Genomic DNA, 26,969 nt, shown 5'->3' with positions numbered 1-26,969 from the left:
ACTGCCCTGTAATTTATACCTGGGCACTTTATGTGAACTTACTAGTTGGTCATTAATTAACGTGTATGTTCTCCCCTGCGTACGTGGGGGAAGGGGATTAGGGGATGCCCCTGTGTCTCAGGGCTCCATCTCCTGCCCCCTGTGTCTATGGGTGTACGGGGATGGAACAACCCTAGTCCCAGGAGTTTTCCTCACCCAGCACCTCCTGCCCTGGTTCTGTAGCTGTTTGCTGGGTTTCTTGGGGTTCGGGGCAAAATTATCAATTAAAATGCTTCTCAGTTTGCTGGGTTTCTTGGGGTTTGGGGCAAAATAGTCAATTAAAATGCTCCTCCGTGGTTTCTCCGTGGATGGGGTGGATCCACACATGCCGTGTGGTACCTGGCAAACCCATCACCGCTTCATCCAGGCTTCAAAAGAACCTGCTGCAGTGGGAAAAGCCAGGTTTGCCCCCAATGGAACCTGTTATTGTGGGTGCTGGGAGGGCTCTTGTGGGGACAAGCTGAGAGAGTTGGGGGGTTCAGCCTGGAGAAGAGAAGGCTCCGGGGAGACCTTGGAGCCCCTTCCAGTCCCTCAAGGGGCTCCAGGAAAGCTGGGGAGGGACTCTGGATGAGGGAGGGGAGCCCTAGGAGGAGGGGGAAGGGTTTGACCCTGAAAGAGGGGAGATGGAGATGGGATCTGGGGAGGACCTTGTTTGGTGTGAGGGTGGTGAGAGCCTGGCCCAGGTTGCCCCGAGAAGCTGTGGCTGCCCCATCCCTGGAGGGGTTGAAGGGCAGGTTGGAGGGGGCTTGGAGCAACCTGGTGTGGTGGGAGGTGTCCCTGCCCAGGGCAGGGGGTGGCACTGGGGGGGCTTTGGGGTCCCTTCCCACCCGAGCCGTTCCATGGCTGCCCAGCCCTCGTGGCACACGGGCACACAATGAGCCCTGTTGGCACCAGCCCGTTCCTGCCCCGCGCGGTGGCCCGGCCGCAGCAGAGCTGCCCTGACAGTTGTTCCCAGTGACATTTGAGCGTGGTTTCCATAAACTGACAGTGACAATGTTTGGTTTCATTTTAACACTGTGCTTTCACTTCCCCTGACACCGCGATACGGTTGGAGTGACAGGTTGAAGGCTGATACAAAAGGAGTGGGAAACAACATCGTTACGAAGCCCCAGCACAGAACAGTAATTCCAAATTTTGTCTCTCGATGTGCCGGGATATTTGGGGTAGTTTTTTATGCTGAGATCTGATTTTCAATAGGAGTTTTAGCTTCTGTGCCATAACTTGGCAGCAGAGTTGATCGGGCAGATATTCTCAGGGTATAGTGGCTTTTTATTTTTTATTTAAAAAGGCTTTTAATGGGCTTCCTGTCTCATGCTGGTGTTATTCAGTTGTTTATAACTCTGTACATAAATTGGAATGTACCATCCTTTAATTTCCTAATCTTCACTGTGATCTTGTTTTCATCCCTATGTGCAGTTTGTTTGGTCGCGGGTTCCTCCTCTCCTTTTCATCTTGCCTTATGAAAATAATCCTGAATTTCTGCTGTTTTTTAAGCTTTTCTTGTAAAATCATGTTTCTGTCACATGGGGGGTGGTCTCTGCCACGCGCTCTGGGGTGTGTTACAGGTGATAAATGTGGCCATTGGTGGCCAATGGGCACTAGACCTTCCAGACCCTTGAGGAGCAGAATCTGGAGGTCGGAGGCTGACGGTCTCCTTGTCACCTCCATCGCTCACGGGAACAGAGAAGTTTATTCCTGGGGTCTGAGCTGGTGGAGGAAGCAAGAAATGATTTAAAATGACTGCTCCTGGTTTATTTAAACTGGGTGTCTTGAATCCAAGTGGGCTGTTGGAATGAATTGACCTGTGAGAAGGCCACACTCAAGACCTTCCTTTCCATGAAAGCTCCCACAGAGTGAGGGCTGAAAATACCTACGTCTTAGGGCAGATCTTAAAGAGCTAAAATACTTGGGGTGTGTGAGTTTTTTTTCTGGTACAAAGTGCACACTTAGATATCTGTGTTTCATTCTTCCCACCCGGCGGGGCCATACTTCAGCAGCCCAGACACCAGGGTGGGGGGCAGAATTCATATCACACGTGGTTGGTATGGGAAGCACTGGCAGCCTGGGGTGACGTTGCCGTGGTGGTGCACGGGGGTGTGACGTTGCCGTGGTGGTGCACGGGGGTGTGACGTCGCCATGGTGGTGCACAGGGGTGTGACGTCACTGTGGTGGTGCACGGGGGTGTGATGGTGCCATGGTGGTGCACGGGGGTGTGATATCACCGTGGTGGTGCACGGGGGTGTGATGGAGCCCCTTTAACAGGGTCAGGCCCAGAACAAGCACGTGAGTCTGCCCAGCCCAGAGAGTCTGGTCATTTTCAGCCAATTTTGGAGTTGACCTCAGCTTTCTGTGATTCAGAGAGCAAGAGACAGTTGGGTCTGAGGGCGTTCATAAGGACTTGTGAGTCACGAGTCAAATTTGTTGTTTACCTCTGACTTTACTGATGTTTGGGGGAAAAGAGCTCACTGAGTTCCTTCTCTGCCAAGTCTGGAGCAGTTTTGGGTCACTCCAGCTGATTCCTAATGCCCAAATTTGGGTAGAACCCACTTCCCTTGGTAGAACCCATGTCAACAGATGCTGAGTGCCTATTTTAATGCTTGTAGTAAAACTCTTTGTGCAATTAATTCTATGATTCTGTAGAGAGTGGGGGCGGTGCTGGTACCTCAGTTCTGTACAGTGATGTAGAATTACCACTCCTCAGCCTTACATTCAGTGAGGTTTTGGTATAGTTTGTATAGAGACAACAAGAAAACTGTCCTGCACGTGAAATGATTTTATTTTCTTTACTGTGTGCATGCAGTTCCCTGCTGCAGGGCTGATGTACGATTGTAATGTTTAGGTTTGGTAATAATATATTTAAATTAACTTTTGGAATCTGGGTGCTTTAGGGTGCCGTTACTGTGGTGAGGCAGGAACATCCCTGCTGGGATGCCGGGTGGTAGGGTTTGGGGTACGTTCCAAATCCAAGGGACTGCTGGTGGCCTGCAGCTCAGTCTTCTCCTTAAATCAGCGCAGCTCACTGGTGGCAGTAAAGCAGTAACACACAAGCAGCAGATTAATTTGTGAGTATGTAGTTTGCCTTTATCCCCTCAGCTTTTTAAAAGGAAAAAAAACCCTAACCCTAGTTATTAGTATGGCTGCATTCTGTAGGGATATAAAATTGTGGCTGTACTGTGGGCCTAGTGGTCTCCTTCAACTATTCCTCTTCTCCTTTGGGAGGAGAAGGGTCTGTGGAGAGACGTGCCCTCCTGGGAAGGTTCATTAAGTCTGTCAGGGCCTCTCGCATGGCTGGTGTCCAGCTCACCCTTGAACTTGACCTCCCCGGCAGTAACTGGCTGGGCCTAAAATCAGCAAGGGCTGTAAATTCAGGAAGGGTGAGGAGGATTTTGTGGTTGGACTCGATGATCTCTGAGGTCCCTTCCAACCACTACGATTCTGTGATTCTGTGATTCTGTGATTTCGGGTCTGTTCCAGGGACCAACCTTTTGTTTAAAGCAAGAAGTTTGTGACGCCCCAAATTAGAGCCATGTGGCTGCAGGACCCGCCAGAAGGGATTTGGGGCAAAACAATGATGTTTGTGTGCATTATTAGAGCCCTAATCGCTGTGCAACAGGTACACCTGCTGAGCAAGTGTTCCTTCTTAGCAAAAAACAGGTTAACAGAGCAAAAGTTGCTTCCTAGGGTTAAAACAGCTTCCAGCTTCTTAAAAAAAATAAATTAAAATGCAGTCACTGGCTTCTGTGTGCTGGTTATCTTCAGCTGAACGGGTTGGCAGAGGAGCAAGCAGGACCTGGTGTAAAAGTGCCGGGTGGCAGAGTGTGCCACGGGACAGACCATAGCAGAAGGAGCAGAGTGCCTTATTAGCAGCGTGGTTTTCACACAACTCTCCCCAGTCAGGCACAACCACATCCCTGCAGTCTGGGGGCTTTGTTGTCTCTGCTGGCCCCGGCTCAGCAGCGATAAAAATAAACTGGAACGTACGCTGTGTGCGCCGGGGGAGGAGGCTCTCGGTGCCAACGGAAGCATTGTCTGTTCAGCTCTGGAGAAATACAGCATTTGCTACCAAGGAATGAAAATAGAATTTTCCTAAATTACACACACAAAAAAAAGAAATTATAAACCAAATGGCATCACTGTTGGTCTCAACGTGGTGTAGGACAGACTTACACAAAATGTCCTCACGCACTAAATGTCTTCTGCAGTTTGCCTTCTGAGAATGAGGGGTAATTTAAGAGGATGCAGTGCTAACTTAATGAAAGCACTTAGGGCAGTGGTTTGTTAGAAGCTGGGCTGACTGCTCTCAATAAGAATGAAAGTGTGGCTCCATTGTTACTGTATCACAAGCAGGTGACAGTAGTCAATATTGAGATGGATGATTCTTTCAGCTTTTCTTGCTAGAAATGACTGAAAGGATTTAAACATCCTCTTATTTTCAAGAGCTACCACGGGAGGAGTTGCAAAGACAACTCGACACATTCCATCAGTTGGCTCTTGGACCCTCCTTCCAGGGATGTTGAGATGTGGCTGCCCCTCACAGCGCTGTTGGGACATGTCCCATTGACGTTGGGACATGTCCATTGACATTGGGATGCATCTCATTGATGTTGGGATGCGTCTCGCCGACATTGGGATGTGTCCCATTGCCGTTGGGATGTATCTTGCCAATGTTGGGATGCATCTCACCAACCTTGGGTTGCATCTCACTGACCTTGGGATGTGTCCTGCTGACAACTGACATGGGTACAAGAAAGAAGCGCTCTCAAGCCCAGCCCTGGAGCAATGTGATGGGAGCAGCAGTGACTTCTCCAGGGCAGGGTGTTGGTGAACATCTGGTGGTGGTGAATGTCAGAATTAGAATTTCTCTGTGTTGCCTACAGGTGAGTTTGGAGATCTTCAGGGGTTACTCATTGATGGAGAAGAATGCCAAATAAGGCAGTTTAGCCATTGTAAAATAGCTTTTTGGCTGACAACATTTGGAAAAAAGCCCCATGGTGTCATAGAGGGGTTACCTCTGGTAGCAAAAGGGGGTAATTGTGGAGCTCCGGGGACTGCTGTGAAGGGCCATGGGTGCAGAGCTATCTGAAGTAGGCACCCCCCGTGGAAGCCTTTAGCACACAGCTGTGCCTTGGGGTTCCTGGGCATCTCCTGAGCACTCTGCTAGTGCTGGAGTCAGGAAAGCTTTACATGTCTGCTCTGCAGGGGGTTCAGCTGGGAGGCGATTTTGTCTTGGGTCTGGGGGTTGCTAAATCTTACCTGGGGGTTTAACTGGAAAGTCAAAAAGGTTGAGATGCAGAGTCTTCACGTTGCCATCCTTCCATCTCTCTCTGGAGTGGGACAGCTCAGCTCAGTACTGACACACGTTTTGGAATAATAATCATTCCTGATTCCAAAGCAGCACACGTGTAAAGAGCTGGTTTTACTTTAATCAGCAGAAAATCTGATTTGACAACGGTGAGTGGTGCTGTGGTCAGGGCTGATCTGGCTCCAGTGCCTTTATAACAGGGGGTGTGCATGGAGGGACAGCAGCTGCTTCTTCAGACATCAAGCAAAAAAGTAATTGCCTGTAAAGTGCAGGATTTTAATGTAATTATCTGGGGGAAATGTGCACATGTGAGTTGGAGGGCTTTAATAGTGAAAAAAAAGCTGTTCCAGAGTATAAAAAACTCTTGTGTTGTGACCCAGTCTGTACCAAACTGTTGCAGGGGTGTTCTCCACGCATGATAAGATTCCTGAGCTCTCGGATCTGGGGCTTAACCACCACTTGTTACTTAGATGCTTGTTCTTTGGAGAAATTACACCTGTTTCCACATTATTTATTCTGCTGATTGGCTTCTCCGGATCCCGTTGGGTCTGGACAAATAAGTCACGAAACTGGGAGGAGGCAAACTTGAAAAATTTAAACAGAAAAGGCTTCCCATAGACCAAAGCTAATATTGGCCAACACTGGAAATTGTGTGATGAACCCCAGCCCGGGAGAGCCGGGGAGGAGCCGTTCCTCTTGGCTACCACCTTCAACGGGACAGCAAGAGCAAACTGGTGAGGGATGGATCAACAAGTAACCGGAGGAACCCTCTTGGCCCCCGGGTCCTTCTGCAATACCAGAATAAATCCTAGCGCATGGGTAGAGGTGCTTTGGAGTGATTTGAGGGGGGTGTTTCTGGTTTGTGCTGGATTTCTCACCCCCTGAAGCCGAGCCCTGCAGTATCCCGTGGGTCAGGCATGTCTCCAGGGATGTCTCCAGGGCAATGCTCTTCCCAAAGCCTTTGACCAGGGGCTGGAGGAGCATCCCCTGCGTTTCTCCGGAGTCCGTGCTGGGTTCTGCTTTGCTCAGAAGCAGCTCCTTAATGCACCTTGGGGCTCTTCTTTGTCTCTCTCCCATCTCGTGCTCCCCCTACACACGAGCTGTACCTTCTCCCAGCCCTGCCTTCAAACGGGAAGGTTTGAGGGGAACCTCCTAAGGTCATTTTCTCCATCCCCTGCCGCCGCCGCGGCATAAATGGTGATGCATTCATTTACTGATGTGCCGGGCGCTGCTGACGGATGGTTGTTTAGTCTCATGCCCCTTGTGTGATGGAGCGGCCCCAACTTTTCCTGACACCTTGCTCAGTTCTTCTCCTGTTCTCCTCCGCAGTTTATTCCGGGCATTGTTTGCGCAGCTGGGCTGGAGTTACTGTTTGTTTCTTCATCGGTGCTTTATCATGTTTCTGTTTCTCTACGCTTCCCACAACTTTCTTTTTTTTTTCTGGTAGCCGAAGACGGATGGCGCTGGGCCGTCTGCTGCCTCAGAATGAGGGGTCTGGGGAGGGGAGGTGGCACCTCCGAGGCCATTGATCCCATCTTTATAACTGTGCCCTTTATAGCGAGGAACAGATCATTTGCGCCGCGGTTGGAGATTGCACAGGCGGAATCAGAAGGACCAAACTTTACATAAACCATTTATACCGGACGTTGGGAACGCTGGCAACATAAATCAACTACAATATCTATTACAAATTTATCACTTTATCAGTATTATCTTTGATAGAAGCGGTTCAAACACTTGGGGAAGTGAACCGTACCTCGGGAAGTTTAGCCCTCTGCTGAATTAATTATTCAGGACACACAGAGCCTGGCCCCTTCAATGTATAGTAATTCTTTCCAGCCAGCATCCAGGACTTTAACTCCGGTGGCAATAATAAATAGGAAAAGTCTCAGGTGAAGCCAGTATTTCAAAGTAATTAATCATCTTCCCCTCGTGGTCCCTCCGCCTCTCTCTTGGTTTTCTTTAACGAGGGAATTTCGGTAATAAATCTTTAATGATATATGTTAAGAATCCTTCATTAATTCTTGTCTGCTTATTTCTCTCTTTTTGATGCTTTTATGTTGTATGTTGGGAAGTTAAAATGCATATACAAGGGAAAAAAAAACCAAACAGTTAGAGAAAGGTGATAATTTGGCACAGTCTCTGAAAGGTGGTTTCTCAGGTGCTGGGTGTTGTGTGGTGCCTCTGCTACCGGGGGTTGTTGGTTGGTTCTGGCTGGCCCCTCAAACGGGGTCCATAATTAACTGAGGGTACATAATTAACTGAGGCCACAGAGGGGTGATTCTCGGTGTCGGGGGTCTCGGGAGGAGAAGGCTGGTGGTGCTGCTGCCGGCACAGCGGAGGGGATGTATCTTTAAATACTCCTCCTGGGACAGGAGCAGCCATCAGGTCTATTGGATGTGACGGGGCCAGACGTGACAGATGGGTTGTGACACGCTCCCATAGCGCGGGTGCGTGGCTGGAGGTGACTGGTGTCCTTCCCCCTGCTGCAGGACAGCACAACGACGCCCGCATGAACCTGGCCATCGCCCTCACCGCTGCCAGGTACGGCGCTGCCACCGCCAATTACACCGAGGTGCTGCGCCTGCTCAAGAGGACAGACCCGGCCAGCGGGAAGGAGCGGGTCTGCGGGGTGCGCTGCAGGGACGTCCTGACAGGTAGGACCTCTGTCTGTGTGTGTGTCCTCCAGGCTCATGGTGGGGCAACCTTCTCCCCCCTCTTCTCCGGCTTCAGGCCACGCAGTGCTTGGCGTGATCCCCCTCCCAGCCTGGGCTGTGAAACAACGCGATGGACCAGAACGTAACGTCATCATACAATGGTTTGGGTTGGAAAGGACCTTAAAGCCCATCCAGTGCCACCCCCTGCCCTGGTCAGGGACACCTCCCACCACACCAGGTTGCTCCAAGCCCCCTCCAACCTGCCCTTCAACCCCTCCAGGGATGGGGCAGCCACAGCTTCTCTGGGCAACCTGGGCCAGGCTCTCACCACCCTCATAATGGTCTAACCTGAAAGAAAGAAAAGATAGAGAGCAATGGGCCAAGAACACAGCAGTGTTCCTGGTCCCCACGGCTCCTACCGCTTGGAGATAATTACTGACACTGTGTGGATCATGGCCACAGTAAGGGGGAAACCAGGACCCCAAGATCTAGTAAGCTCTGGGGTTCCATAACTATCATCCAAGTTGGGCCAAAGTGGAAAAGTGCCTCACAAAAGTCAATGTCATGGATCCTATAAGTAGTGATTCTAGTAAAGACCCTTTGGGCTCTCCTGGATGGCAGTGGGCCATGGGCAGTGACTCCCCTGAGCTGAGAGACCTCTCAGGCTGACACTTCGAGGCCAGGCAGAAGACCTTTCTCAAGCCTCAACTACTGCCTGTTCAGGAATGCTGAGGCATCATGAGTATTTACTCAGTACTTACAGGAATATTTATTTCTGAGACAGAGAAAATTTAACTCTAGACTGTCTCTCTCTCTCACCCACCTTCCACCCATATGGTGTGTGTTCAAGGCCAGGTTGGAGGGTGCTTGGAGCAACCTGGTGTGGTGGGAGGTGTCCCTGCCTAGGGCAGGGGGTGGCACTGGGGGGGCTTTAAGGTCCTTTCCAACCCCAACCATTCTGTGATTCTGTGCACATCAGCTTTATGGCTGGGGATGCTCTTCTGTCCATCCCTGCACCTGTAGGACACCTTCTGGCTCACGAGCGAGAAATTCCCAATCGGAGACCTGTGTGTGTGCATGTGCTGATATGCTTTGCTTAGATACACACATATATGAGCATCAATCTGTGATTTGTACCTCTGCTCGTACACGTGTGTGTTTATTTGGGACCCTTCTAGCCAGTCTGTGTGAATCTGGCCATCTGCAAATCTGGAACTAAGTCACTCTTCAGTTATTCCATTTACTCACTTTGTCCCCCCCTAAGCTGGTTAATGATGAAGTGCTGCTGAAACCCAACCTCTGGAGCTGCCTTACCTTGTCAGTAAAGTTTTGAAAAGCTGCTGAATCAAATATTCTCATCCGCTGCACGGTGGCACGGGGACCCGGTGGCAGCCCCCTGCCTGCCTTCACCCACTGTCTGTCTGTCTGTCCGTCTGGCTGGGGGCAGCCCTGGCTCTCTGCACGGCTTCCTCTTCCTCAGAGGAAGGCAGAGCTGAGGGTGGGAGGGAGGAGCAGGAGCCACTGCTGGTTGTGAACATCACCCAACCGGGAAAGGGGCCGCCTTCCCCGGGAGCGGGGCTGTGGTGTTAATGTCAGTCAGCTCTGACTCCTCTCAGCTTCTCACTCCCATCCCAGGGTTTGGGCAGGGTCGGGCTGAGCTTTACACCCAAACCCTTTCTTCAGGGGTGACAGTGTAAAGCTCTGCCTGCTCTGCAGCAGCAACCCCATTGCCCACCTCTGTGGGCTGAGCCTGCCATCCCTCTGGCTCGAGAGGCAGATTTCAGCTCGGCTTCCTCTGCCCGCTCCGCCTCCTCCTGCCTTTCCAGATAAGAATTTGACTGTAAAGCATTTTCTTTCAAATCCAGTGTTACGTGAAAACTTTGTTAATTTTTAACACCCGGCCAGCTGTGCTGTTCAGACAAGCAGGGTGTGCTTTACAGTAGGTGAAGTTCATAGAGGGATTAATAACGGCGGGTGTCAGCGCGCGGGGAAACAAATGGGGGCCGTGATTGATACTGTTTTCTTTCACAGGGCAGGAATTTGATGTCAAAGCCAAGTGTGTTATCAACGCGACGGGCCCCTTCACAGACTCGGTGCGCAAAATGGATGATGAGGAAGTTCCCAACATCTGTCAGCCCAGCGCGGGCGTGCACATCGTCATGCCTGGCTACTACAGGTAACGCCATTACTCAAAGCCCCAACCGTTTGGGACTCTTCTCTGCTGGTGTCTTTAATAAATAAACCTGCAGAGACCCGTCTCTGGGTTTTACGGCAGTTTTGAATGCAAAATTTTATATTTTTTTTGTTGTTTAAAAGAGGATTCTGGCACTGTGCTGATTAGAACAATTTAATATATTCGGAAAAGGCTGAAGTCTTGTAGTTCTTAGTTAAACCTCACCAGGGCAGAACTCCTGCTGAAGCAGAGGGGCCTTTAGGCAGAGCATCTCCAACAGACTGGTGAAAGGCACCTTTTTTAATAATGAGTTTGCCTTGAGTGTCCTGACTGCTTGTTCGCCCCCCTTCAGGAAACACGAAGCATCTAAAACCTTCCAGAGAGATTCCCACCTTCATACAAAACCTCCTGTCCTATTAAATGTCATAGAGTCACAGAATGGATGGGAGGGAAGGGACACTAAAGCCAATCCAGTGCCACCCCCTGCCCTGGGCAGGGACACCTCCCACCACACCAGGTTGCTCCAAGCCCCCTCCAACCTGCCCTTCAACCCCTCCAGGGATGGGGCAGCCACAGCTTCTCGGGGCAAAAATCTGAAACTCTGTGTGCTGTGACTGTGCCACGTTGTGACTCTGCTCGTGGTAAATGAGAACACAGGGTGTCAGCAGTGTAAGAAGTAGTTCAAAGTGACAGGGTTAAGTTCTGGTGCTGCTGTGGACACAAGGCCACCCTCCCGTGGTGGTTCTGGTGGGACTGTGTCACAGAGGAGGTCCCCGTGGCACCCTGCCAGCCCCCCTGCCCATCCCTGCTGCTTCCCTCATTTCTGCTGCAAAACCAAACCCCCTTCTGCCAAGGAAAAAGCCTTGTCAGTGGAAACTCAAATATTACCTCTGGTTCCTGAAGTCATTAGCATCCTAATGGAAATTCACGTTTATGGACTTAGCCTGGTTCTGTTGATACAGTGCACTTACAATAATGCCTTCCATGGCAGCAGCCTGCTCCTCTGGGAAGATGAATTCCCATTTCCAGTGCACAATGGGTTGGTTTTGCAGGAGGTGTCCCCAACAGGACACGGCCAGAGACTGTAAAATTGAGGCATTTTGGGGCTAGTCTAAAATCACTCTCGCATTCTGGTCTTTTTTTTTTTTTTTTGGTTATTTTTCCACCTGAAAAATGGGAAAATGAGCTGAGAGCTGCTTTAAAGCCCGAGCAGTGTGGGGGAAATGGGTTGTAATTCTCTTTTCCTCACGTACCACGAGAAGGACGTGAGTGATTGACTTCATGGCCCTACAGCAAAAACGTGCGAAGCTTTGAAACTTTGGCTCACTTCGTAAAATCAAAGCAGGGGCTGGCTTGACGCGCGCGAGGGCTCCAATTTATTTATTCTGTAATAAGCTAATAATTTTAATTGGAAGTGCCGAGAATTCTTGTTCTCCTGGTTCCCCTGTGTGTGTCACCGTGTGGGCATGGCTCTGCGTGTGGAACAGGCTCTGCCCACGAGCTGCCCCCGCAGCGCAGCTGATGGGATCCAACCGCGCTTCCTGCACGGGGGAGAGCTGCAGCCCAGGGACTGGCTGCTCCATGGGGAAGGCTCCTGGGATTTCACCTTGGTTCTGTCAGGTCTTCTCCTGGTCTCGGGTCTTCTCCAGCGGCCGCTTCCCGGGTGGGAAATGTTTGGTGGAATTTTGGCCCGCGCTCGCACGAATGACAATTTTTTTTTAACAGGTAGAGGTTTTTAGATATAAACATAATTAAGATTTTGTAAAACTAATGTTAACCTAATGCATTCATTTCCCATGGGTTTCTTACTCATTTATGTTCTTCATTAATAGTCCCAGTATTCCTCCTCTCATTAATTCTATTTTTAGCACACACGTTTCTATTCCAGTCACTGCGGTTCAGTCTCTCTCACTCCCTATTGTTTAAGCACATTATCTGCTAACACGAGGGAAGGGTTTGGCTACATTTTTCTGATAGCCTTCCTGCCTGAAGTGTCTCTAGGAGTGCAGTACATTTTTCCCCTCCCTTTCTCACAAATTTCAGATGTTTTCCATCTTTCTTGACTTTTCCTTTCTGCTCTGCCTTCTGGACTCCAGGTGACCTTGGCTGTTCCACCCTAGTTCTACCCGAGGGAAAGTCACTGATTTGTTCTTTAAGTGCATTTGTGGTGCTTTGGTCAAATGCACCTTCAACTAGAGACTTCCCCTGCATCTGCTCTGTGAAATGCTCTTATTTCATGTCCAGGAATGAACCTGAAATTTCAAGCTCAAGAGTTCTGATCTGTCCTTCAGTTAAAGCATCTTCGTCAGCTCAGGAGTCTATAGGTTCTCAGGTTCTGGGTGTACTTTAATCATCTGTTTTCAAGATTCTCTCCTGATTGATCATACATTGTCCAATTTAACTGCTTTTTGGAAAAGGAAGCTTTTTAAAAAGTAGACATACTCCAAACTTCTTCAGTTGTTTGAAGTCAGCTCTTCAGTATCCTACTATTGGCTGCGTATCTTGATGTTTCTTTGCTGACAGAGTCCCCTCAGGTCCATCCATATTATACTCCAAGGCCATTTGCATCTAGATTTCTGTGTAAAGGCATTGCTTTCTACTTCATATTAGAGTTTACAGTCCTGAACTTACCCATCTTAGTAGCCTTTAAAGATGACTAGAGAAATCCTGCAATAGCTGATCTCGCTGGAGCTCGTACCACGTTCTCGCATCCGTTCTGTAATCTTCAGAATCCGTGTCTTATGAAAACATGTTGTTTCCAAGCATTCCTGGTGTGCAGCAGCGTGGCTCCAGAGGTGCTCCAGAACAGCCAATGTTTAGGTGTTAATATGCTGCTTTTTGTTGGGAAACACCTTATTTTTCATTTGTTTTGGTGGCTGTACAGTTATTTATATAAGATGGAACAAACATAGCATTAGGAGATTGAGAGAGAGCTTGCATATAGAAAATTGTTTCATCCTTTCTCATCACAGAATGGTTTGGGTGGGAAGGGACTTTGAAGACCACATGGTGCCACCCCCTGCCCTGGGCAGGGACACCTCCCACCAGACCAGGTTGCTCCAAGCCCCCTCCAACCTGCCCTTCAACCCCTCCAGGGATGGGGCAGCCACAGCTTCTCGGGGCAACCTGGGCCAGGCTCTCACCACCCTCACACCAAAGAACTTCTTCCCCACATCCCAGCTCCATCTCCCCTCTTGCAGGGTCAAACCCTTCCCCCTCCTCCTAGGGCTCCCCTCCCTCATCCCGAGTCCCTCCCCAGCTTTCCGGAGCCCCTTGAGGGACTGGAAGGGGCTCGAAGTTCTCCCCAGAGCCTTCTCTTCTCCAGGCTGAACACCCCAATTCCAGGTGTTGAAGATGTTGAACAACCATGGTCCCAGTACCAGCCTCTGAGGAACCCTACCCACTACTGGTATCCACTGGGACATCAAGCCGTTGACCACCACTCTTTGAGTGTGACCATCCAGCCAGTTCCTCATCCACCAAGTGGTTCCATCCATCAAATCCCTGTCTCTCCAATCCAGAGACCGGGATGTCGAACAGAACAGTGTCAGTGCTTTGCACAAGCCCAGGCAGATGATGTCAGTTCTTCTTCCCCTGTCCACCATTGCTGTGACCCCATCATAGAAGGCCACCATTTTTGAAGGCCCAGTTTGCCCTCAGTGAAGCCATCATTTCCTGTGAAATCTAGTTGCAAACCCTTCAGTCTGAGGTGTTGTGGTGAAACTTAGTTTTAAGTCTTTACTTGTTTCTCTTCCTTATTTTTAACAGATTTTCTGAAATCACATTAAAAAAAAATCATACTTTTGCGAAAATGTATAAAGTTTTCTGAATATTCTGATACTGTATATTAAATCTCTGGTTTCCTCTGTCTCTAAATCAATAGCTTTTTCATTTTAAAAAGTAATCATTTGTCTGACGTGATTTACCTTTCACAAATCTGTGTTGACTTCCCCTATTAAATTGTACTTCTCCATCTGTATGCTCAAGCGGTCTATAAATATCATCTAAAAAATGTTCTAATATACATGCTATATATGAAATTTTCAGCTTCTCTTCTAGCCTTTCCAGATATTGAAAACTTACCTTCAGTAAGCAGTTTAGACTCCCTAAAAAATGAAATATTCAATGGTCCTGCTTGCAGCTCTCCTCGGTGGGTAGTTCATATCCAAGCAGGTCTTTGTCCGCCTTCGGCTTACTGTGGAAGTGGTTATTGGAGCCCATGGAATTATTCCCCTCAGATGGGCCTTATTCCCACCTAAATCCCTCCCTCCTGCCCTCCTTCCAGAGTCTTCCCTATTGTCCTGCTCTTGGGAAAAGGTGCAGAAACTGAAGGCAGGTTGTTTTAGGACTTCCAGCACCTGAGATGAAAGTCAGCATCTTGCCTTTTTGACAAGAAAAGGGGCAGCTTAAATGCTTTCCTCTAAAAGCTGTTTACTTTGAAGGGTTTGTAGAAGCCTTTTGTTCTCTGAACTCTCAGCAGAGCTCTTCCATAAGTTGTGAGGGTAACTGGGCTTGTACCTGTGGATTTTTTATTTTTATTTTTTTACGTCGTACCAGAAAACATTGATACATAAATTAAAATTTGCTGTAGGAAGAACTGAATCATTCTGTTTGTGGCACTGCCATAAATACATGACAAATCTCTGGGTAGTAGCATCCAATTAGTGTCTCTTTTGCCTTTTTTTTCCCCCCAAAATCTGGTTCCCTTTTGAGAACTGCAGGAGCTGGGAGCAGTGGGAGCGTATCCCTGGGGACCCCAGGAGTTCCCATTGGAGAGGCAGGAGGTTTCTGGACACGGGGAATTTACTGCTCCAACCTTCTCCCAGCACTTGTGGTTTCAATCTTCCTCTGCTCTTGTTTTCTCTCCTTTTTCTTTCCATTGCTAAACCTTCCCCTCCCGCCCCGCCTTTATTGGGATTTGCAGAAGTCGTTGAGATTTTTTATGTTTTTACTCTTGTCCTCTGTTTAGGGCTCAGGAAATTGATGATTTGGGTCAATAATATTTCATCTTTAATTTTTCTTGTTATACAGACACACCCAAACAGAACTTGAGTTCTGATCTTACCCTTTCCATGTCACTGTGTGTTCTGTGCCAGCCTCCCCGTGCCGTTGTGGCGTAACATAGAGCATTGTCCAGCTCTGGATTAAAAGCGGTCATTCATTCCGTAACGAGTCTCGAGTAATTGCCGTTTTAAAATTTCCAAATGTTTATATTTGAAATTGCAGCGAGGCAGGCTTTCCTGAGGGAATGGAGGTGTGAGGTGCCGTGGCTCGATCTAGTAGAGGTCTGCTCACCTGCTTAGGAAATCAAATGCTAGGAATAGCTGAGCAGCACCTTGAAGGGCCTTATTTCTCAGAACTTCTGGGGCTACCATTTAAAGCCAGCTCATGGCCACGTGGGAAATCTCTGATTTATTTAAATATTTCTTTTAATTATTTGACCTAAGAACGAAGGTACGGTTATGATACTTTGTGGGGTACAGGGTTTGCAAGGACAGAACCCTTGGTGACCCCCGGCCCCTGTTGAACCCCATCCCTTCTTCGTTTCAGCCCCGATAACATGGGCCTGCTTGACCCCGCCACCAGCGACGGCAGAGTCATCTTCTTCCTGCCCTGGGAGAAGATGACCATCGCAGGGACCACGGACAGCCCCACCGACGTCACCTCCCATCCCAGCCCCACGGAGGAGGACATCAACTTCATCTTGAACGAAGTGCGCAACTACCTTAGCGTTGACGTTGAAGGTAACCCTTGGGTGCTGTTTTTCCTGGGGAAGGTGCCCATGGGCCTGTGGCCTTTCAGTCTGGGCAGGTCTGGCTGTCTGAAGCTTTTCTGTGCCTGGTCTCTCTGGCTCTCGTGCATCTGAGTCTTTCTAAAACCAATCAGGACAGAAGTGGCATCACGGCCTGTGCACCACAGCCAAAACATGATGCTTTTCCAGATACACCTGCTGTTTGGACTTTTTAAATGGCAATCAGTTCAGGTTTCACATACCTTTAAGTAACTGGAGCTCGCTGCCCGGTGGCCACACTGGGCTCTCTGGATGGCAGAGACAAGGTTTCTTTAAGAAAAAGGCTTTTCTTGAAGGAAAAGTTGTTTTGACTTTTCCCATGTCTTTGCTTTTATTTCCATTTTTCTAGGCAACTTTATTCTTAGAATTTACTTTTCTTGATAGTGTAAATGTCTGATAGTGTCAGTTTTCAGCGGGAGAGGAAAGTGCAGTGGGCAAAAAGGAGAATTTATAAAAATGACTTGATGACAGTTCACAGAATCACAGAATCTTCATGATTGGAAGGGACCTTCGAGATCATGAAGTCCAACCACAAAAAAAAAACAACAAAAAACCCCCCAAAACCCCCCAAACAAACACAACCCAACAATCTCGGGCACTAGAGCATGCCCTGCAGTGCCACCTCTACATGTTTCTTAAATCCCTCCAGGGATGGTGACTCCACCACCTCCCTGGGCAGGCTGTTCCAGTGCCTGACCACTCTCTCAGGAAAGTAATTCTTTCTAATATCTAATCTAAATCTCCCCTGCCCCAACTTCAGCCCATTTCCTCTGCTCCTGTCATTATTCCCTTGGGAGCAGAGGCCAACCCCCACCTCTCTACACCCTCCTTTCAGGTAGTTGTAGAGGGCAATGAGGTCTCCCCTCAGCCTCCTCTTCTCCAAACTCAACATGCCCAGTTCCCTCAGCCTCTCCTCGTAGGACTTGTTCTCCAGACCCCTCCCCAGCTTGGTGGCTCTCCTCTGGACATGGTCCAGCACTTAAGTTGTTGCCTTCAGTAGCTAAGCTGGGAACAGGTTTGTGGTAAGACGCTGCTTTGACTCAGTGCTGGCTTAAAGGAGAGGCTTCTTTCCTTACAGTGAGCTTTTAAAATTATTCTGTGAGGGCACTTGTACTTCTGTGTTTCTCTTGTAGTAGCAGCATTACAATAAATCTGAAGAGCACTGGCTCAGGAGCTTTCCAGCATCCTCAGATGTAGGAACCCATCCTGTCCAGAGGCTGGGAATGCCGGATTGGCTGTTTCCTGAGGGGGATAATCCATGGCTCTGTGCTGTATAAATCATAGAATCATAGAATGGTTTGGGTTGGAAGGGACCTTAAAGATCATCTAGTTCCAACCTCCCTGCCATGGGCAGGGACACCTCCCACTAGACCAGGTTGCTCAAATAGCCATCCAGCCTGGCCTTGAACACCTCCAGGGATGGGGCAGCCACAACTTCCCTGGGCAACCTGTTCCAGTGCCTCACCACCCTCACTGTAAAGAATTTCTTCCTAGTATCTAACCTAAATCTCCCCTCCACCAGCTTAAAACCATTGCCCCTTGTCCTGTCACTACTCTTCTTTGTAAAGTTCAGAAGAAGTCTGTGGAAACGTGCCTTTAGGGTTTTTGAGCAGAAGTCGCTCTCCATGAGAGCGTTAGGCTGGACAGGCAGAGTTAAGACTGCATAAGACAGAGATTTTTGCAAGGTATTTCCAGAAGCACGTTCCAAAGTGGTTTATTCTTTGGACTGAAACCCACCTGGGTGCCCGCTGGTTTCCACATCCGCAATTAGCGGTGTTTATAGATTGCCCCTTATTGAATTAACAACTGTGCCGGCCCTATCAACCCGCTGCAGACCTGCCTTTTTGCTGCCAGAGACACTGCCAGGGTTATCAACTTACACAGGCTTGGCTCTGCTCCAGCTGCTTAATTACGGTGTCACGCATGCTGCTTTTTCTAGTTTCATTAGTTTATAAACCTAATATGGTATCTTATTTCTGTGATTAACACTTCATTTTGGCAGGTTAAACATGCTGGCGGAGCACCATTGATTCCTGAAATCTATTTTGTGTTCTTTAGGGGATATTTTTACACCCTTTTACTGATTTTCAATTATCATTTGTTTGAAAGTTGTATAAAAAAAAAAATATGTTTCAAAGACTTCGTTATAAAGTGAATCAGCCAATTTTTCTGTCACAAATTTAATAAGCAGCAGAATTCATTGCATTAAATTCCCTAGTGGTCCCACATTTTATATATTTTTAAAAAGTGACTTTGAGAGGCTGGAGTGGATTTGTACCGTTGTTGAGGGTGACACTCTTGTTGGACAAACTTCCTTTTGGTTTCTAAAATGCCATGTAAGGTCTGTCCAGGTGGCACCAGCAAACGTGGAGGAGGCTGGGTGCTGGGGGTTGGTTTGGGTTTTGGGGTTTTTTTGCTGCTGGGTGAGTCCAACAGTTGAACCTCTCTCGGATGATCCGTTTCCAGGATGTCTCTGTTCTGTTGGATTTTTAACCAGCATAGAAAAAATAGGATCTTGCTGTCTGTTTGGGGCTAGAGAATATTACTTTGTCTTCCCAACAAAATACCGATCAGGGCTGGGTTTAGTTGTGTAGCACGGCTTATTGTGCTGCTTTGGAGGATCTTCTCCAGCTCTTTGAGTTGCTCAACCAACGAGCACAGGGTGGTGCAGTACTGGCTTCACAGCGGAAAAAAGGAGTTTATCTACTGGGAGGCAGTGCCACAAAGACCATGGGAGGGATATGAGGTAAATACCCAACCAGTTCCTGCTGACTTTGAGGCTGATCTTTGGTCCTGGGCAGTGAGAAGAGGAGACGTGTTGGCAGCGTGGAGTGGCATCCGTCCCCTGGTCACAGACCCCAACTCCAAGGACACCCAGTCGATATCCCGCAATCACGTCGTCACCATCAGCGAGAGTGGCCTGGTCACCATAGCAGGTACTGCAGCTTCTGAAGTATGGCTTCACCAGGCTTCCCCAGTGGATTTTCTTCAAAACTGGTCATGTTACAGGATAATCCTTCCTGTTCCTGTAGATAATGACCTGTCAGGGATAGCACGACTGGCTTCTTGGAGCAAGTCGAGGAAGAATCATGGGATATATAAAACATGTATAGTACGTACCAACTGCCTCTTCCCCTTGCTTTCCCCAAATGTGTGGTTCCAGGTGGGAAGTGGACAACCTACCGTGCCATGGCGAAGGACACCATCGATGCTGCCATTGAGGCACACAACCTGAAGGCGGGGTCCAGTAAAACCATTGGGCTGCAGCTCCAAGGGGCCGAGGAGTGGAGTCCCACCCTCTACATCAGGCTGGTCCAAGACTATGGATTAGAAAGCGAGGTGAGTGGTGGTTCCTGGGGATGCTCTGGTGTTTCTTTGTTGGAGGGTTTTGGTTTTTTCCCTAAATTTATTACCAGCATAACCCATACAAAGGTGTGTTGAGCCTGCAAAGAGCTTATTGTCTGGCTGGGGCAAAGATAGTTTAACAAAAAGAAATTCTAGTAATTATTCCTCTTTTCTTCCCTTTTCTCTTCCTCCTAATCTGGCTGTTTCCTGCTTTAAAATGTTACATGGTAGGGTCTGTCTTCCCAACAAAATCCCCCCTCCAGGTGTGACCCCAGCGTGGCAGAGGAGTTGGAGCATCGTTGGTGACAGTTGTGTTGACACACACGGTGGTGTCAGTGCTGGTCTGACCCGTTCCCAGTGCAAGCAGTTTCTCCCACACACTCAAAATCTAATACCTTCTTCAGCTTCTTTGCTATTGTTAGTAAGAGAATTGATGAGAAAAATATGTGTATGTTTGATGTGCTTTCAAAAGCATGTTGAATTCCTTTCCAACCCCATAGGTGGCTCAGCATCTGGCTGCCACGTACGGAGACAAGGCCTTTGAGGTGGCCAAAATAGCCCAAGTTACAGGGAAGAGATGGCCCATCGTCGGGAAACGCCTCGTATCTGAATTTCCTTACATTGAAGCTGAGGTATGTGGAAAAACTTCATCATGTTCTTTGGTTCTCTTCTTGGGATAAGCAGGTTCCCACCTGTAAAACATCTCTGTAAGCCCGTTCCTTTGAGGTCCGGATCTTTTTTTCCTGTTTTTTCCCATTCCCTGGAGCATGCTGTATTTTTATATTTATATCTACACATATTAACATAGAATCATAGAATCATTCAGGTTGGAAGAGACCCTTGGGATCATCGAGTCCAACCATCTCCCCTACTCTACAAAGCCCTCCCCTACACCATGTCCCTCAGTACCCCATCTAAACGGCCCTTAAACACATCCAGGGATGGTGACTCCACCCCCTCCCTGGGCAGCCTATTCCAATGCCCGACCACTCTTTCAGTGAAAAATTCCTTCCTAATGTTCAATCTAAACCTCCCCTGTTGGAGCTTGAAGCCGTTCCCTCTCGTTCTGTCGTTAATTACGTGTGAGAAGAGACCAGCCCCAACCTCTCTACAGTGTCCTTTCAAGTAGTTGTAGAGAGTGATGAGGTCTCCCCTCAGTCTCCTCTTCCTCATGTTGATATATAATTAAATATTTAAATCTCATGTCTATTTTTCATTTCCCATATACACGTTTGATCCCAGATGCATTTTACAAAGCGTTCCAAGGAAAAAGGGGAGCTTTTTGCACCCTTCTCGGGGTTGGGTGGGAACTAGTGAGAGAGAGTTGGATTTGCACAGCCAGCCCGGAGTGGGGTTTGTGATGGCAGGCGTGACTCCTGGCAGGGCCTGGCTGCTTCCTGCCCTGCAGTCCCCCCCTGCCTCCCTGCCCTAGGTGGTCTATGGCGTGAAGGAGTACGCCCGCACGGCCGTGGACATGATCTCCCGACGGACCCGCCTGGCCTTCCTCAACGTGCAGGCAGCCGAGGAGGCCCTGCCCCGCATCGTGGACATCATGGCCAAAGAACTCAACTGGAGCGAGCAGAAAAAAAAGGTACAAAAGGGGCCTTTTTTTCATCTGCAGCTGTTTTGCTTTTCTTAAGTAGTTTCCATGTTAACGATCTAAATGAGTTGAATGGAAAACTTCAAGCGCCGCTTTTGCCCGGAGAGGATGAATCACTTGGTGCATTTCATTACAAAGACTTTATCAAAATAGCTGTGGGATGAGTCGGTGCTGGCTGGGGGCGGAGGGGAGAGTCAGGATCTGTAGCCTGGTTTTCCCTGTTTTAAAGCAGACCTGGCATTACCATCCCATCCCTGCTCAAATATTTTGTTCAGTGACGCTTTTCAACAGATCTGCCTGAGAAAAGGAGGATCTTGTAACCTGTGTCACTCCTTTTTCTCTGCTATGTCTTTTGAAAAGGGAGGATACTGAGTTTGCAGCCTCCTCTGCCCTGAATTAATGTCCCAGGTCGGCGTTAGCTCCCTTTGCCCCAGCAGCTCTGTGCTCAGACTCGTGTGGGACCCACCCCACTGCCCCCTGAGAAGGGGCACATGCTTTGGGGCTTGTGTCACCCCAAAGAAAATGGAACCTGGGGATGCTCTCCAGGCTCTGCCACTCCACAGGGGATGGGCTGTGTGTAGAACCTTCCAGCCAGGTAGAAGTTTGACCAGCATTCTGGAAAGAGCTCACTTGAGTCTGGCCAGCCAGGGGAGCCTGCTGTGACCCTACAGCCCCCCTGAGAACTGTGAGCTGTTCCCAGTGTGTTGAGCAACCTCACAGTCGGGGGTGTTTGACTGAAGTTGGAGGTGTCTCACCCTTACCCAGTGAGGTTTGCTCTTACAATTTACTGTGTTCAACAAAGCTACATCAACCCTTCCATGACAATAGGGTAGGAAAAGGGAAGTTGCAGAGAATCCAGTGTGACATTGGGGTGGAAGGGAACCCCCTTCACACCATCTGCAGCTGCTGTGAGCTCCCTGGTGCCACCAAGGCAGGCTCTTCTGAAGAAGCTAATAAATATTATATTAAAAACAATTGTGTAAGAACTTGCTGTTCCTCAGAAATACAGTTTTTCTTTTCTTTTGTAGGAAGAATTGGAAGCTGCTAAAAAATTTCTCTATTATGAAATGGGCTACAAAGTAAAATCGGATCAGTTAGCAGACAGCTCTGAAATCAGCCTAATGCCTTCGGATATTGAGAGGTGAGTGGAGTCAGAGAGCTCCCTGTGCTGCCAGGAATTAATACCCATCGTACTCCCAGCACAGGTTTCCCCACTGATAACCCTTATCTTGCAGGTACAAGAAGCGATTCCACATGTTTGACAAGGACAAGAAAGGGTTTATTACTATCCTGGACGTGCAGCGTGTCTTGGAGGTAACGTTTCCTCGGGTTCCTTTAGTTTTCTCTTGGAGCCTCCTCTCCCAAGTTTGGGAGCGTGGCACTGGCAGCCCCCAGGGATGGGGCTGATGAACCTCGGTGCTTTGTTTCCCCCAGAGCATCAGTGTGCAGATCGCTGAAAACACACTCCATGACATCCTCAATGAAGTGGACCTCAACAAAAACGGCCAGGTGGAGCTCAATGAGTTTTTGCAGGTGGGTGTTTGTGTGTGACGAGAGAAGCTGTACCTTCCAGGCACAAAGACGTGGGGATTTAATTTTTTCCCCTCTGGCTGAAGGGCTGGAGACTGGGTGAGGGTCGTGGTGTCGATGCCCTTTGCCTGATCACAAAAGCAGTGACACACAGAGCCACCCTCCAGCAGCTTTGGAATTCAAGGATTTATTTTTTTTCATGTGCAGAAACAATGAGACCCAAAGAACAAGCCCAATTTAGAAAGAATAGCGTAGTATAGACCTGAATTTGTTTTTTTCAATACAGAAATGCTGTTTAAATATATCCAAAATGCTACAGTTGTCCGTTGGAAGGTGCATGGCAGAGTTACATGCGCTGACATTTATCTGGGTCTGTGAAGTGATTAGTGGTTCCTCAACTATTTTGAATATTTTAAAGAACGTGCTTGTGGCTAAAGCCCATCCAGGCCATAAAATCCCATTTTAACTCCTGGCTTGGCCAACACCGTCTCAGTTTGTGTGGAAGACAATACCCTGACAACCCACACGCCTGCTTTTTGCAGGGCTTTAAAATAAAATGAAATACACAGCAAAATAAAAATTCAGGGTGCTGCTCACTGTGGGTTCGGCCGGCGCTGGTTTCGTGGAGCCTCTCCTGGTGCGGTGTTTGAAGGGACAGCCCTGTCCCCCTGCCCGGTGGCAGTGATGGATGCCCAATGGGAGAGAAATTAATGCTGGGGATTTTGGTCAATGTCAGCCCTTTCTTCACTGTGTCAAGTTAAACAAACAAGATCAAGGCAGAGGAAATGGTAATTGTCTCTCTCGAGATGAGCTTGGAGATAAGAGCAGTGTTGTTGAATCTAAATGCAGAAAAATTTCACAGGTTGTATCCAGCATTGGAAAAAGGACTATTTATTTGCCTAAAATGCAGCGATTTAGCTGGGGAACTGAAACATACTCAGGGGAAAGGGGGAAAAAACCCCCAAACAAACCATGAAGGGGGAAAAAGCAACAACCATTTGGGGAGTTTATGCTTTAAGTATTCAAATATCAGAGAAAATCCAAGCTGGTTTCCTGGCTACTGGAAAGGGTCTCCCTCTTACATCCCTCTGCGTGTGAAAACTTGTAATTAGTAATTGCAACCCACCATTTACTGTGTTAAATTCTAATTTGGTTAGTTTGGGAACATTGTGGTTAAGAAGTTGAGACAACGAGTGATTGCCTCTTCTGTGGGGTTTTTTTTTGGTGGCTTCCTGGGGTTTTTGCTCTCAGCTGAGCGGTCTCAGCGGGGGCTGCCTGCCCCCAGCCACCAGGTGTGTGTGATGCAGGAGGCAGGTTCTGGTGTAGGGGCACAGTTGCTGCAGTGGAGCTGTGTGCCTGCTGCCCTCCCCTCTCATTTCCCACTCCAAGCTGAATATTTAAGGCAGAATTGGCACCTGCAGAGGGGGGGGCAGCACGGGGAGCCCAGCGCTGAGAGGGAACCGCGGTAATAAAATCAACGGGAGGTTGCCATGGAAGGAACAAAACACACTAAGTGTGTAATTTTTTTTCTTAAATAGCTCTGTTAAGTCAGTTCCCGATACTTTGGTGTTTGCTTTCTGAAAACTATCAAGTTTCACTGCGTAAGGCGGCAGCGGCTGTTTCTCTGAAGGCTTGGCCACAGAAGCCTCATGCTGCTGTCACTTTGCTCAGGAAAGGAGGGGGACCTTGAGAGGAGCTAGTTTTGGTGTGTAAAAGCAAAAAAAAAACCCCAAAAACCCATTTTAAATCAGGAGGAAGCTTTTTTTCCCCAGAAGCAGTTTTCCTTTGGGGTCCTGACAGACCCACGTGCCAGAAGCTCCAGTTTTCATGGTGGTGGCACCATCAGCCATGATCTTTGTGGTTCCTTCCTCAAAGAGCGAGGTGTGTGGTCACAGTGGGCAGACCCAGGACAGGTGGCCGAGCCGGGTGTCACCAGGAGGAGTGGATATAATTAATAGATTTTCCTATAAAGGGGGAGGAATCTGAAGGATTCTTAGCACTGGATGGCAGAAGAAATTGCATTGTGTGAGCGCCCGTGGCTTTCCACAGCCATCCCTGACAGCCGCCCCCATGTAATTTCAACTCTAATGCTCACTTTATCCGTGGGATAAAAAAGAATTAACTAAAAACCTTAGCACTAGTGTGTGTTCGTTAAGATAGAGCCGAGTCCAGTCTCGAGGACTTAAAGGCAAATTAGTTTTAAAAGTCTATAAAGGAATTTGGATTTGAAAGAGTTGTGGAAGTCAAGTGTGCTGTCTCTGCAAAGCAGGGTGTGTGAACGGGAGAGGGGATGGTGGGGAGCGGTGGGAGATCAGGAATGGTGTTCCTCTGGTCCCTACAGCTTTTGGGCATTAAAAGAAAAAAAAAAAAAAAAAAGAAAAAAAAAGAAAGAAAAAACCACCCCGAAGCACTGGTGAAATGGCTGGGTTCTGCTACATCCTTAAATGTCACTGAAAGCCCCTGGTGCTGAGGGGTGTCTGCGCTGGAGCTTCCAACTGGATGGCGTTTGGTTCTCGTGCTCCTCCTGCTGCCAGCGCCTCGCCAGGCCTGCGGGGTGTTTCTGGAAAACATAAATGGGCTTGGAGGTGAGGCTTTGAAGCCATGCAGCTTTATACACGGAAAAATCAGTTCTGTATATTCATTAATTGCCATGTCCAGGCGTCGGTAGTGAGTGTTAACTCGGCCGTTTAGACTGGAAGTGTGGTGGTGTCACCAGCAGTGGCCCAGGTGTCTGTCCCCTTCTCCTGCAGAGCATGGTATCCTGTGGTCTGTGGGTGAGGGGCTGGACGTCCCGCCTCTGTTCCCTGTCCCCCAGAGGAGGTAACGGGCTGCTCTCCTCTTGTGTCCCCAGCTGATGAGCGCCATCCAGAAGGGGCACGTGTCGGGGAGCCGGCTGGCCGTGCTGATGAAGACGGCGGAGGAGAACCTGCGCCAGAGGGGGGTGATCTCTGTGGACCGCAGCGGCGGGGGGCTCTGAGCTCCAGCCCGGAGGAGAGCTCTGCTGGTGGCCACCCCAACGCCCGGCTGCCTCTGCTGACAAACATTCCAGTGCTTCTGAGTGTCCTGGCTTGGTGACGGTGACAGTGTCTGTCCAGCGGTGTAACTCTTGCAAAAAACACTTTGGTGCGTTTTGTTTTTGTTATTAACGTTTATTCTGTGCAGCTCCTCCTGCTCCAGGACCTGGCCTTTGGGGTGGGGTGTTCTCGAGACACGGGGGTTCAGGAACACAGTCTGGAGAGATGTGGGGGCACCCACTGCCTTCTTCGTTACCTTTTCTGTCTCCTTCACCTCCAGAGAAAACAGCTCAGAAAGCAAATTCTGCCTTTAAATGTGTTTCAAATCTGCGTGTAGTGTTTCAGCGCGGCTCAGCAGAGAGCCAGAGAGGGAGGGCCCATGTCCTGGCGTGGGGACAGTGTCACAGAAGGCACAAAGCCACCACTTCTCCAGGTGGTGACGCTGGGGAAGAGCTGGCTGGGCTTGCTCCTTGGGTCACTGTCACTGTGGTGCCACCGGGACGCGGCTGGGCAGAAGTATCAGCAGTGTGAAGCTGGGGAGCTACGAGGCATCTTCATTAATCACCCCCACTAATGATTTGGTGAAAAGCTCGGGGACAGCTTCCCTTTCTGCCATGTTAATAAAAACAATTGTTCCTTCAAGAAGTAGCCTTGTCTGGCGGGTGGTGTTTGATGCTGGGAAGTGCTTCCCACTGGTTCCAGTCTGGGACAAGCACTGGGGACAGGTAGAACGTGGCAGGTTTTGGTAGCACAAGTCTTAATTGATTTACAAGATCCCCAACATCCAGTGAAGCTATGGGGCTGGGTTTGCCTGCCCCTGGCTCTTCTAGAAGAGCCAAAGGGCTATTTTTCAGCAGATTATTTATAGGAAAAAAAAAAAAAAGGGTGTTTTTCTTTTTTCCAAAAGGAGCTCTGAGCTGAGGTGCTGTGATGGATGTTGTACCTGGCTCTTCCCCTCCCTGCTCTCGGGGCGCCCGGGCTCGGGTGGGAGATTCTGACCAGGGAAGGGAAAGCCCTAAGAGCAGGTTTATTGATGGGTTTGTTGTTCTCTTCGATTCTTTGAGCATAAATACTAATTTAGCCTCAGTCCAAGGTGCCAGAATTCCTGCTGGTGTAAAACTGCTGGGTTTTAGCTGCTGGCCCCGCTGTCGCTGACGGAGGTACCGGGGCGGTAACAAACTGGGGGGGCTCCTCTGGGGTTGTAAAAGAGAAATTACTACCTTCAGAAACAGAGGAGGGGGTGTGGAGCATAGGAACTGCAGAGTTGTGTTTGGCTGGAGGGACAGAGTCCTTTAATAAAAAAAAAAAATATAAAAATTCAAGTGTTTACAAATAGTAGATACAACAAAAAAAAAAAGGGGGCGGGGGGAGGAATAAGCCTCGTTTAAAGTTCAGCAAATGTTGTCTTTCCATCAGCACAAACAGTAGGTAAAGTCTGGAGGGAAGGAGGGGGTCTCGGGTAAAATGCCTTTCAGATGTTTTTTGCATGTTAAATTTATGGGGTTTTGATGCTGCTTG

At 48.8% G+C, this 26,969-nt stretch overlaps 1 protein-coding gene across 4 annotated transcripts in view; it reads left to right on the top strand.

The window, feature by feature from the left end:
* The window catches only part of GPD2 (glycerol-3-phosphate dehydrogenase 2), a 57,281-nt gene extending 30,530 nt beyond the window's left edge, over positions 1 to 26,751 (top strand). For all 4 annotated transcript variants that reach the window (XM_014966547.1, XM_014966549.1, XM_014966548.1 and 1 more), the window contains exons 7-17: positions 7,834 to 7,998; positions 10,030 to 10,174; positions 15,722 to 15,915; positions 18,764 to 18,898; positions 19,126 to 19,301; positions 19,808 to 19,939; positions 20,740 to 20,898; positions 21,936 to 22,048; positions 22,143 to 22,221; positions 22,342 to 22,440; positions 25,289 to 26,751. In XM_014966547.1, coding sequence (XP_014822033.1) covers positions 7,834 to 7,998; positions 10,030 to 10,174; positions 15,722 to 15,915; positions 18,764 to 18,898; positions 19,126 to 19,301; positions 19,808 to 19,939; positions 20,740 to 20,898; positions 21,936 to 22,048; positions 22,143 to 22,221; positions 22,342 to 22,440; positions 25,289 to 25,414 — 1,523 coding nt within the window. In that variant the 3' untranslated portion in view covers positions 25,415 to 26,751. The remainder of the gene's footprint in view (positions 1 to 7,833; positions 7,999 to 10,029; positions 10,175 to 15,721; positions 15,916 to 18,763; positions 18,899 to 19,125; positions 19,302 to 19,807; positions 19,940 to 20,739; positions 20,899 to 21,935; positions 22,049 to 22,142; positions 22,222 to 22,341; positions 22,441 to 25,288) is intronic.
* The last annotated feature ends 218 nt before the right edge of the window (positions 26,752 to 26,969 follow it).

This window comes from Calidris pugnax, unplaced genomic scaffold, assembly GCF_001431845.1.
Source record: "Calidris pugnax isolate Ruff unplaced genomic scaffold, ASM143184v1 scaffold48, whole genome shotgun sequence".
In the NCBI taxonomy this organism is placed as follows: domain Eukaryota; kingdom Metazoa; phylum Chordata; class Aves; order Charadriiformes; family Scolopacidae; genus Calidris; species Calidris pugnax.
This window is presented reverse-complemented; position numbering and strand designations above follow the sequence as displayed.